Source organism: Dromaius novaehollandiae, chromosome 12 (assembly GCF_036370855.1).
Source record: "Dromaius novaehollandiae isolate bDroNov1 chromosome 12, bDroNov1.hap1, whole genome shotgun sequence".
Classification (NCBI taxonomy): domain Eukaryota; kingdom Metazoa; phylum Chordata; class Aves; order Casuariiformes; family Dromaiidae; genus Dromaius; species Dromaius novaehollandiae.
Window position 1 is genome coordinate 9,256,282 of NC_088109.1, and position 12,547 is coordinate 9,268,828.

At 43.5% G+C, this 12,547-nt stretch overlaps 1 protein-coding gene across 3 annotated transcripts in view; it reads right to left on the reverse strand.

Annotated features, from left to right (window-relative positions):
* The window catches only part of FAM120A (family with sequence similarity 120 member A), a 57,289-nt gene extending 44,768 nt beyond the window's left edge, over nucleotides 1-12,521 (reverse strand). For 2 of the 3 annotated variants that reach the window (XM_064518877.1, XM_064518876.1), the window contains exons 1-3: nucleotides 11,464-12,520; nucleotides 5,244-5,490; nucleotides 330-412 (exon numbers count right to left, since the gene is read on the reverse strand). In XM_064518877.1, the coding sequence (XP_064374947.1) occupies nucleotides 330-412; nucleotides 5,244-5,490; nucleotides 11,464-12,495 (1,362 nt within the window). In that variant the 5' untranslated portion in view covers nucleotides 12,496-12,520. Of the gene's footprint in view, nucleotides 1-329; nucleotides 413-5,243; nucleotides 5,491-11,463 lie in introns of all 3 variants that reach the window. The other variant, XM_064518878.1, reaches the window with a different exon arrangement.
* Between the last annotated feature and the right edge of the window lie 26 nt (nucleotides 12,522-12,547).

Genomic DNA, 12,547 nt, shown 5'->3' on the forward strand with positions numbered 1-12,547 from the left:
GCAGCTGTTTGGTGTATTGCTCGTGCAGCTGAAGGGCACTTAGGAGGATCACAACAGCTAAGTTTAGCTTAGTAAGGCTAATCGCCCCAGGTATCCTCTGCAATCAACAGAGAGAGACAGGGACACCAGGGGGTGACTGAAACCAAGAGCCTAGCTTAGCTGCTGTGAATCACAACCTGCGTGAGCTATGCAGGCTAACCTGAGCCTTTCTGAATGATCTCCCTCTTGCTCTGTATCACATTAGCAAAATATCTGAAGTATTAGCATATTACACTGCTCTGTTATGATTGGTTTTAGCTTAATTGCTAGTAGTCATATTAAGTTTGTACCTTAAGTGAAGCTAGTGGATGTTCTGGACCAAGTAAACTCCAATGAAAGGAAGCCAAATCTTCATCAGGTAGAATATGATTACCTAGAATACAATGCAGAACTTTATTTTAAAAGTACACCTTAAAACATTATATATCAATTCTACATGAGGCAAAACAAATTTGCAGTTAGTTCTCAATTCATAATAAATATGTTCACTGCAGAGAATTGAATTTGCAAATATCTTTTTGAAACTCCACAAAAACCTAACTGGAATGTTGCAGTTAGAGAAGCTTCCTTCCGTTTGAGGAGCACTGTTTGATGAAACCCAGCTCGCTTAAAGAGGCAACAGAGCCACAGTCACAACGCATGGTGCCAACCTCAACCTGGCATTGCTATTAGTGCATCCTCAATAGGATTTAATAATTCAGGTGCAACAGTGTAGGAACACTTTCTATTGCTCCCAGACTCAAGCTGGAAAGTCCTTCCTGCATCACAACATACACCACTACTGATCTACGTCAGAGCCACCTCTGGCATCTCTGCACTGTGCTCCACTACATACTATGGGTCAAATGGCAAGCCACAAGGCAGATTTATCTAACCCTCAGGAATGCTGGCAGCTCTGGATGACACTTAGCAGGTTCCCAATTCCTGAAGTTTCTTTTGCTGACCTACCAGGTCAGACAAGAGTCTGTGTTAGACGCTGGGCTGGCATCATCAGAGCAATTAGAAAATCATTTAGTTATTTCAATGACTATAGATGGTAGCTGTATCTACCAAGCAGCTTATGTCAAATAGAAGATCGTTTAAATTACTTTAATTTTTTTCAAAGCACATCACAATCAGAAAAAAAATAAAGAAAATGTATTAGTGAGGAAATATTTCAAACATCTGAATTAATCAAGTAAACAGCTAACTCATCATCAACTGCTAGAGCTCAGTATGTAGGAATTCAGATTTTACAAAGAGCTAGACAGAACGTGCTACTACACTTCTAATAGAAAACTTAAAACCAAATACTGGAAATACCCTTAAGGAGTGGCAATTTAGCAGTGAATGCATAGTACTCACTGTTGTCAATATATTTAGAGCTGTTGTTTGGGGGGCATTTCACAGTTTGGACAACATCTTGAACTCTCACCTATTCACAAAGAACATAAAAGTGCTAAAACAAACAACAGTTGTTTACTTTCTTAATATTTTGCTTTTAAAGTATTTTAATGTGCTTTTAATGCTCTTCAACGTGTGAAAATGAAGAAGGCCATCCACTGCCTGGTGACTACCAGATGCTCTCTAGAGAGAGAAGTCTTGGTGTCCAAACAATATTGCCCCTACTGCTGAGATCTCCAACAGGGAGACATTATAATCTTTATTCACGAAGAGCTAAACCCTCAGCTCACATCAGAAAGACATTCACAAGCTTTCTGAGCAACTAACAATAACTCCTGCAGATTCCAAGATTATCTTTTAAAATAGTCAGAGCTTCTCTCCCTTCCACCAGAACCTCAATCCTGTTTGGTCTCCATCTGTCATTATAGTTAATTCTGTCCTCCTGAATACATACATATCACAGCCTAACCATTTGATCAATACTCAGCATATATTAAATTTTAAAATTTAGTATGTTCAAGTATAGCAGTGTCTTCTGCAGTCCAAACAACAAGTGATGCCTACATTTACCTTACGGTCTTCTAAAGTTTTACTGAGGAACAGAATGTGACTACATAACTAAACATGTTATAAAGTACTGTCACAGTGGGAAAGAGATCAATGTTACATAAGCAACCTCTATTTCTTGACCTGGCTGAACAACCTCAAAATATATTGATTTCTTCCATTTTAATGGCTTATTATAGTGTATGCTTTCATTTTTTTAAAAAAGCAATTAGATTCTAATTGAAGCCACTGCCCTTCCTAAAGAGTTCACAGAATTACAGCCCTATATACAACACTCTGCTTGTTTTTCCTACCAAAGTTTTTTTTTTTTTAAACATTCTCAGGTATTCAAGTCAAAATTTACAAAATAACCCAAATCAACCCCGTTTACATCAACAGCAATTAAGTCAGAAATTAAGTGCCCGCTCTCACAGGACACAGTATCTCGGCCATGTTTTAATTACTCATGACAAGAATACTCCCTGTACTATAAAGCTAGAACTATAAAATCTCTTCTGCATGGAAAGTGGTAAGGAGGGGAGAGCTGTAAATAAACTAACAAGCCACACTGTGTACATAAGCTTCTCATACAGCAGGTTTTTTTAAATTTGCCTAGGTACAGTTAGAAAAATATTTTCCTGGAATACTCAAATAGAAAGACTGTATCCCTGAAAGAACTCAATCCCAAAGATTTTTGTCATTAAGAATTTTTTTTTATTTGACTAGTTAGTTGTGATTCCACAGGCTCTTCCTATCATTGAACACTTGAAGGAAAAAAAACACTGAAAATGTATTCACTTCTCAGTTGCCAGACTTGGTTCTCTTTCAGCTTTCTTTTCAGCAAAATTCAGCCTTGAAGTTAATGACAAAGTTTCTGAAAACAAAGTAGTTCAAGTTTTCCCTACATGGGAAACCTGATTTGCAGACTCAAAGCAGAATAATTATACAGCTGTTATGATAGTTTTGTCCTCCTCCAATTGTAAACATTAAGCCAGAAGCTTAACTGCAATTATTTTAGAATATATTCATTTATTTTAAAGCAAATGGCTAGCATGGGGAGTAACAGGGATGCACCCAGAACAGAACAATGTAAAAGATTCATACATCTTCCCTTGTAATCAAGTTCGTGGTCATACTTTCCTGTTGTGATTTTCTTCATTCTACTTATGAGATTCAAGGAAACCCACAGAGACCACAGAGGCAAAGTCAGAATGACCTGTGAAGTCACGCAAGCCCTCAGATATCAAAAGGTTTATTGAGATCTCATTAGCTACCCTGTGTTAAACATATGGCACACTGTGCACAATTATGCGTCTATATGTGTTTAATATTAAAAAAAAAAGAAATTAAGTTGCTTTGTTCATCAGGATGTAGGAGTCAGAAAATGTTGCCAGTACTTTAAGCCAAACAATATCTGTTTGTTGTAAACTTATATAATCACTGTTTATATCACCAAATACCTAGGTTTCATAATATGCACTAATAAAAAAATAAAAAATACCCAGCACAGCAAGAAGTCTGAAGAATCTTCTAAGTCTACCTTCCAAAAACTCCTCTCTGTTCTGCTTACTCAATACACACACAAAAGCAGCTCAGAACAAAAACACACATACACAAACCAACTAAACTTGTAGCTCAGCTGTTTAAGGTACCAATTTGGAAAAAAGCTGCAAAACATCTCTTTACTAATCATTTGAGACAAGCCTTAATAACATCAGTTTCCTTCTCCTCAGAGCAAACTGAAAAATATTTTGCCACATAAAATATCAAGAAAAAAAATATTCAGAGCTTCTTGAATAAAATTTCAAAACCTTCAAAAAGTTTACTGCTTTTCACATAGCATTTAATATAACCAAGCTAGCAATAGCTCTGCTAGCCATGCAGCTGAAATTCTGTGATAGGTTAAAATAATGTCAATCACATGTACTTTAATTCTGTAAAGCACATCTTGTAACTGTGAAATTGCTCTTCAAACAGTAATCCTTACTCACTGAACTGGCATTCAACAACTTATTTATAGAAATCCAAAACAAAGCCTAGCAATAGTAGTCTCTGTCATGCAATTTACCCAGAGTTTTTGTTTTAAAATTGCTGCTTAGCCAATCACCTGCCATTCTTCCATGCAACCATACAAGCAGGCAACTATTTTGATACGAAAAAATCATACATTAAGAAAAAAACCAACTTCACTCAAATACTTGTTGCTTTCTACTGTAAGACACATAGGTTCTTTCCTTCTTAATATGTGAGGTATCTGCCTGGATGACAAACTTTTAAACATTAAAGCCTAAATTGTTTTATTTTCATGCTACATCATTCACCCACACTAATACACAAAGCCAGTGAGAAACGTGAGAATAAAATCCAAATTTCTTAAATTTAGTTTGTTCAATACAAACTAAATTTTGATACAATCAAAAACATGATTACTCTCCGATTATTCACCTGAAGTTAGGATACTATTCCAAATAAATCTTATTCATTGGAGACTATTTCATTAGTCATTAATTCTCTCTTCCATCTGCGAGCACATTAGAGGTATGCTTTACCATCAGTCTGGAAATATAGTATGTTAAAATGTTCCCATCTCAGAAGAGATGTGAAACTGAACTCCTTCCTATCTGTCATCATTAAAGACACTACACCATTTACCATTAGAACCAGAAGTACTAAGAAACTCTCCAAATGAAAGTAATGGAATGATAAAATTCTGGTTACCACACTTGCTGTGCAGTTTTATTCAATTATAGTAGAATATAGTTTCAGTGCATTTGATGCACTGTCATTTTGCTTTCCCTTCTCAGAGGGAAACAAGCTCCCTCAATCCAGAAATCTGCACTCCATACCGTATGTTATTTTTTGGTAGAATATCAAACAGGACCTCCTAGTCTGAAAAGAATGCTATTAGAAGTAGGCCTTAAATGCTACGTTAAGTCCAGAACTAGTAGAACCACAGTTGCCTTCATCTTTTTTTTCCTCACTGAGACTATTTCAGCTATGCAACAGCTTTGCAGAACTTTTACTTCCTACTCCTGTTTCTAGAGTGCCATAATTTGCATCACTCACAGATCTCAACAAATTCAGCATCTGCCTGGCCTTATCAACAAGCACCTGGCCCATCTCAAGAATAGCAGGAGAGACTGAAACAAAGGGATGGCTTTGCTTAAATGCTTTCACTTTATTAAATTAGGCACACACATTTTAAAACACTGTTAAAAGAAACTGAAATTATAAGTTTGACTAGTAATATCAAGTTCTTTTATTACTTCACTTACCTAAAAGAGCAGCAAAAATAGGAAAGCGATTTGGATTCAGGTCCAGTTGCTTGGCAACTTCATGCATTAGGTATTGGCTTGTTGTGAGACTTTTCCCATTACGGCTCAGTTTTAGGGCATGGGCACTGAAATAGTAAGGGATGTTGCACAACGCATAATCGGAATCATATGCAACCAAACCATGGAACCCTTTTTCTCTGCAGAAAGCAATTACTTCTTGATGATGATCCTCAATGCTCTGTGCAACCTACAGTGGAAGACAGAGTAATTAGCTACAGTGTGAAATTGTAGTATTGATTTATCATATTTATTATGATACATTGGATTTTTCCGAAATTATAAATATGTATTGGAAATGCAGAACATTTAAAGTAATTTTAAAAATCTAGTGACACTGTGACATAGTCTATAAGGATATAGGACCTAAGCAACACTCAAAAACAAAATACAAAGTTCTGGAAGTTGTATTATGTATTGCTAAACTAATCTGAAGTTACTGTTTATTAACAGAAACATGCAGACTTTAAGCATATTACTATACCAACCTCTCAGTCAACCCACGGGAAAGTTCCTAAGGCAGTGGATACTTAAACAGTTTGGCAAGCCAAGATGCCCCCTTAAAAGCAAACACCCTCCCACCCCCCTCCCCATCACACAGCCACTTATAAAGATTTGCACCCCTGTTTTAAAAGTAACAAATGTATCCCTAGATGAACACAGGTAGCTTTCTCAACTTTTGAAATATCTATTTGCAGTGTAAAGCCTAATTGTTTCCTCTTCCACGTTCAAACCTGTATAGCCTATTCATTTATGCACAGCTGTCTATGATGGGGCAAATTACTTCAAGTTTAAAGCCCAAACTTCACCTCTCAACTCACGTTGCCTAGCAAAGCACATATTTTAGGCTATGGCAGTCACATGACTAGAATAGGCATGTCCTGCTGGGGGGACGTGGGTCAATTCCTAACACTGGAAATATAAAAGCAATCCTCTTACCATGAAGCACATTATAATAAAACAAAAAACAGAAAGCCACCCCACAGACCTCAGACGACAGCTTAGTACCAACAGTCCTGCATTTCTACACACCAGCAAGAACTATAACAACTACACTTGCACGCAAGCCCCAACAAACAAAAATAAAGCAAGCTGAGTGCTTTCGATGCCTTACTAATTCTTTTATCCTCTATGTATGTAATAAACATTCAATGATTTAGAAAACCCCACAGAAGTCTCACTTTGGTACAAACTAGCCTCAGTAAGTATTCAATTTTAACAACAATCTATAGCAAGCTATCCCAGAAGAAAAGGACAAGTACAAAACTATTAGTTTCAGTCTCTACAGTACTTACAAATAGCTATAGTGTTAGCGCTGGTGAAGCTATTTCCTCTACAGCCAAAGCCTTGCAGAACTCAAGGAACCAGGCCTACATCTCTATAGTCCAATAAAACATTCCACCACTAACTTATCTTACAGCAAAAAGTTTCTTTGGTCCAACCAAGTTTAAAGTGACCCTTCCTTTTTCTATTCATGCCTTACAGAACTATGTGAATCTTGCACTGAACTGCAATATTCCAGTGAGGTATGTAAATTTTGGCTTCTCCCACGTAGTTTCATGAGATGCTCCCTTCAAAGCAAACTCCTGAGCTACTGAACAGTCAGCGTCGCATTCACGGAGCTATTCATATGATCAGCAAAAAGCTTACTAAACTCACTCTTTATTCCTAATGCTACTACAAGCCTTTATATATTTTAAATTAGGATAGTCACCCAAAGATTTTTCTTTAATAAAAAGTAGATAGATTTAAATTATGCCCATATACTTAAAAATGTCTTTGCATGCACCACCACAACAAATTATCTGTAAAAACGGTAAGAACTCTTTCTGCAGTGGTATGTTACACAGGTGTGCAGACAACACAAGAGGAAACTAAGCCTGGGGCCCATTCTTACCTCCCATAAACTATTTCCTCTACCTTGACAGCCACCACCAGTTCCCTCCCTACCCCATTTTATAGAGCTATCTGACACAGCATGTTATGAGTGTGAAACTGCAGTATGTTTATGTAATACTGGAATCTGTGTTCAAGTAACTGAACAGTCACATGGAAAAGAGCTACATGGGCTTCTTACCGAGGTACAGCTAACCTGCAACGTAATCCAAACCCAAACAAGATGAGAGTCGTTTAAGTAACTCAAGTTTCACAAAAGAACAGAATCAGAAGATGCAACTGTATACAGCGGAAGCACACAGATCAGAATTAACGGGAGAGAAGAGAGGGAGAATAAAAGCCATTACTTTGCAATAATTTTTGGGTCTAAATCACACGTAAACATTAACAATACTGGATGAAAAAGAATTCTCTGTGTATAAATATGTACATACACATTTAGATATGGAGAATAAAACAAGGTCTCACCAAAATATTAAAGATGTTAAGATGCTTAAATAGTTAAGTTTTAGTAAACATGTGTTGCATAAAAACAGTTACTTTCAAGAATTTCTCCCCCTTTCCCCAAGCAGAAAAATATCAAGTCACAATCAAGCTAAGAACCCATTGGATATTTTTTATAACTCAGGGGAACCTGTTATTTTTATATCCTGCTGAAACCATCTGCAAGTGATTTATAATTGTTCTGGATGGAATACATTCTTTTTTTTCCCTTCTCTCTAATTACCAAAATAGATTAAATTGGTAGCCAGTTCCTAACTCTGCACAGAAGCCTTCTACTCAAGACTCAGATGTTTCCTGAAAATATGAAAATTAGTTTCATACTTAAAGCTAATCGCTATTCTCAAACCCAACTTCTCAAAACACAGAGAGAAAATACTAGAATTCTGCAACTGCCTTATGTATATGCAAATTTAAAAAAAAAAAATCACACATACAAGTTATGTTTGCTCTTTGCCCACGAGGAAGGTTGCTAGAAAGTAATTAAGAGGGAGAATGCAAATAAAATTGGAGTAAGGTTTACAGAGCAGAAGATATATGCAAGCATTCTAAAGCAGATATATGAAGAAAGTAAACTGTAAGAAAAAGAGAGGAAACCTAAAAAAAAAAAAAAAAAAAAAAAAAAAAGATTAAAGTTCAACAGTATCTCTAAAGTGTATTGGGTATGTTACCACCATAGCCATGAAATATTCTGCCTAACCTGAAAATGAATCGACTCACACAGAGCTATTCACACAGTTTCTCAACAGCTTTATAAATTAGCCATCAATTGGGAATTAATGACATTCTTCCCATTTCCAAGATAGCAGACCAGTTCAGAGAACCAGTGCAATATAGACCTTCTTCTCAGTGGTGGTTCAATCATATGAATGTTCTCAACAGCAATAAACATTTTTTTCCCCAAAGCTAGTATTTGGTAACTAACACTTGCTAGGTCTAAGTGCTAACCTACAGCAAATATCCATCCTCCAAATCTCCCCCCATTGAATTCGATTTTTTTTTGAACGATTAGCCAAGAGACCCAGTATGAGGTGTCCTCTACTAAAGCTGTTTCTACAGATTAAGGCCTATTACCAAGAAACTGCAAAGGAACTAATGCTGCAGCTAAGCTTGAAAGTAAACAAAGGGCTACAGGTGACAAAGTTGTCAGATGTGGCAACTTTATCAAGATGAAATGTGCTTAAACAGAAACTAACTAGACTGAAATAGAATATATTTAAAAAACTGACAGCTAGTTAAACATACCACAAAACTATTACAAATATCAAATTTATATCAACATCAAAACAACTGGTTTCATCTGGGATATTAGGCATTTTAATATTGTATTAAACAAAGTATCCATTTTAACAAATAATAATAATAAAAAGTTTACTTAACACCATACATTGCTTTCACTAATGATTTTTAAGTCTCAGCAGCAAATTAGGAAATATTTACAGCACATTCGCAACCACCCCAAGGTTAATACCTTCACTGCATGGTCCTTAATACTTTTTGCTCAAAGAATAAATAAAAAAAAAATCCTACATACAAAAAAGTTCAAATCAGATGATGTATGAAGTTTCAGTCATCATTCATATTCTTGCCAGTATTCATACTTCAAAAAATGAAGATGATTTTGCCTATATTCTGACCAGAAAAAAAAAATAATACGGTAGACATGGCAATAATCTCCTAACTTCAACCATCAAGCCCAAAATACCAAGTTTTGTGGAACTCAGTGCTGCACAAATGAGCTTTTCCTTCATTTCAGCTTCATATCAAATGCACGTTACATGCACTTATTCAAGGGGGCACGGTGTTGCTTCTCGTCCTGATCTGCGATTTTGGGGTACCCAAAACCTCAGATCCGTAGCAGCCAACCAGGAGCGGCACTGGCACCAACGTGTCACCAGCGGTGGCCTCTGGGCACCGTCATCGCTGCAGGCCGACCCGGCGCCCGGCTCGCTGCGCCAGCTCCGGCCTCGCCGCGCTTTCACCAGCGCCGAGGAGGGGTGGGACTTCGCTATCAGCTTCGCCTCGACTACAACCGCCTCTAACACGCAGGATGACTTAATACCAGGCCTGGCAAGCAGGCAAACAGAACGTATTCCTGCAGAGGATCAGCCTCGCTGAGCAACCAGAGCTCCAGGAATAAGCTAAGACAGCTTTTCCCCTTTGGCAGAACTTTGAGAAACTTAGCCCAAAGTCACCTTTCAGAAGAACTCTTTCAAGAAAGTAATCTTTACCCTATGGCTGCAGCCGGGCCAAAATTTTTATAATCTGCCAAAAGAGCAGTACAAAAACCAGATATCATTAAGCTCCAGCTACTGATCTGTGTGCAACTCTAAAGGACGCATGGTATTTTCTATACAGAAGTAACCGGCAGCAAAGCCTGCAACCAGTGAGCGTGTGCTTAACTCCCTCTGCTTCTTTCCTCCTTAACGGGAAAGTGAACAAACAGGTCTCAGAACTGCAGTTTCATCCACAGGGCCTTTTTCCTGATATCTTTTGTTTCACGTTAAACAATATATATAAATTTCCGTGTTTCACAGAAACGATCATAAATTATGAATGCTGTACAGAAAGACATAATATGTTAATATCCTGCAACCTTTGAAATCATGCCCTCGACGTCTGAGTAAAGATTACCACGGACCCCAGCTCTCTCCTGAACTGCTGTTTATGTTATCAGAAAACAGAGACTTTTCCTTAAAATAAGAAGTTCGCACTGTAAGTTAAGAACTGTTAGGTCGGCTTTCCCGATCCCGTAAAATGGAAGTGTTTATCATTACAGAATAAGAAATGGATTATCCTGCACTTCGTTGAAAGTCCACTAAAGCATTTGGGCAACGTGTAGCAAAATTCCCTGTTTCCGAAGCACGGATTTGAACTTCTACGCTCGGGAGCGAACAATCCCGTCTCCGACGCAAGTTTGAGCACCTCGCCTCCGCGCAGGACTTGTTGCCGATCTCTCACGCATGATAACTAGTTTAACTGTTTTTTTTGTCCCCTCCCGTCCTCAGTAAGAGCCCTGCGCCTGCCGAGAGCGCTCCGCAGGCAGCTCCTCCCCGCAGGCCCAAGTGAGCGCGGAGTCGCTCCCGCGGCGGCGGGGCCCTGGGCGAGAAGGGACATTTTGAGTCGGAGCGGCAGCCGGAGCGGCAGCCCCGACAGAACATGGAGGCGAAGCCTCCGCGCGCGGGCCGGGCCCGGCCGCGGGGGGAGCCAGGCGGCCTCCCCGCCCGGGGCGGCCGCCGGCCCTGCCCGCGCCGCGGGGGCTCCGCGGGGGCGGCCCCGCGCCCCCCCCCCGCCCCGGCCCCGCGGCACCCGCCCGGCCGCGGATCACCCGGGTTCTGCCGCGAGGCGCCAGCGGGCGGGTATAAATAGAAAATCCCCGGGGGGATTGAGGCCACGGCGGTGCCCGCCCGGCCCGGCCCCGCGCCCAGGCCGCCGCCGCCTCAACTTCTGCCCCGCGCGGGCGGCGGCGCCGGGCCGCCCCCGCCGGAGCCCGCCGACATTTTGCGGCGGCGGCGGGGATGCGCGGCCCCGGCGGGCGGGCGGGCGCAGGCCTCGCGGGAGGGCACGGCCGCTGCCATCTTAGAGCCGTGCCCCCACCCGGCCGCGCGGCCCGGCCCGGCCCGGCGGCGGGGCGGGCGGCGGCGCCCGGGCGAGGGGGCGCGCGCGAGCCGCGCGGCGGGGGCGCTGCTGGCCGGGGTGGGAGCAGCAGCGCGGCGAGAGGGGGCGCCGCGGGCGGGCCGGGGCCGGGGCCGGGGCTGGTGCTCACCTTGATGTGGAAGCGGATGAGGGCCAGGCGGATGCAGTGCGCCATGCAGACGGGCGGCAGGAACCAGACCTTGGGCGGCGGGGTGCCCTTGTTCTGGACGTGGCTGACGATCTGCTGCGCCGTCTGGCGCTCGTTGCCCTGGCGCTTCACCCACTCGTGGAGCCGGGCCTTCTCCAGGGCGCCGTTGAAGAAGACGAAGAGCTCGATGTTGCCGTTGAAGCAGGCCTTGGCCAGCGCCGCCAGGTAGCCCAGCATGTGGTTCCACTGCCCGCCGCTCACCCAGTCCGTGTAGAAGCCGCCGTAGAGCCGGTGCAGGCAGTTGTCGGCGTCGATGAGGAGGCGCAGCGGGGTCTGCGGGGGCCTCTGGCGGCCCCCGCCCACGAGGCTGCCCCGGGCCAGCTTCTGCAGCTCCACGGGCACCACGGCACTGGGGCAGTGCTTCTCGATGTAGTCCTGGAAACCCTGCACTCCCATGGCGAGGACGGGCGGCGGCGGCGGCGGGCGAGCGGAGGCCCCGAGGCGGCGGCGGGCTCCGGGGCTGGCCGGGCGGTGCTGCTGTGGCGGTGGTTGCGGGTGGGTAGTGGGCGCGGTGGAGCCGGGTGGGAGCGCGGGCTGCGGTAGGTGGCTGTTCAGGGGGGAGTTGTATGGATTAGTGGGGGGCTCATGGCTGCTGCGGCCGCCATGTGCTGCTCTCACAGAGCCATGGCTCAGGGATCCGGGCTGCTGCCGCTGCGGCTCCGACTGCCGGGGGGAGGGGGAGCGGCACAGCGCGCAGGAAGCCAACCCGCCGCCGCCGCCGCCTGCAGCACGGATAGCGGAACAGGCGGGACTTGGCGGCGGCCGCCGCTGCCACTCACAGCGCGGGGCGCGCACACGGGCGCCGGGGGAGCGTGCCCCGAGCGCCGCGCCGCCGCCGCCGCCGGCCCGGTGCCGCCCGCCCTCAGAGCGCCCCTGCCCTGCCCTGCGGCTGCGGCACTGGGGCGGCGGGCCCGGCGCAGCCCGCCCGGCGGGGCTGTTGCATAACGCGGGCATGCGCGGGAGCGCGGGGGCGGGCGGAAGCGGGTGGCGGGGAAGGGGAGGGGGC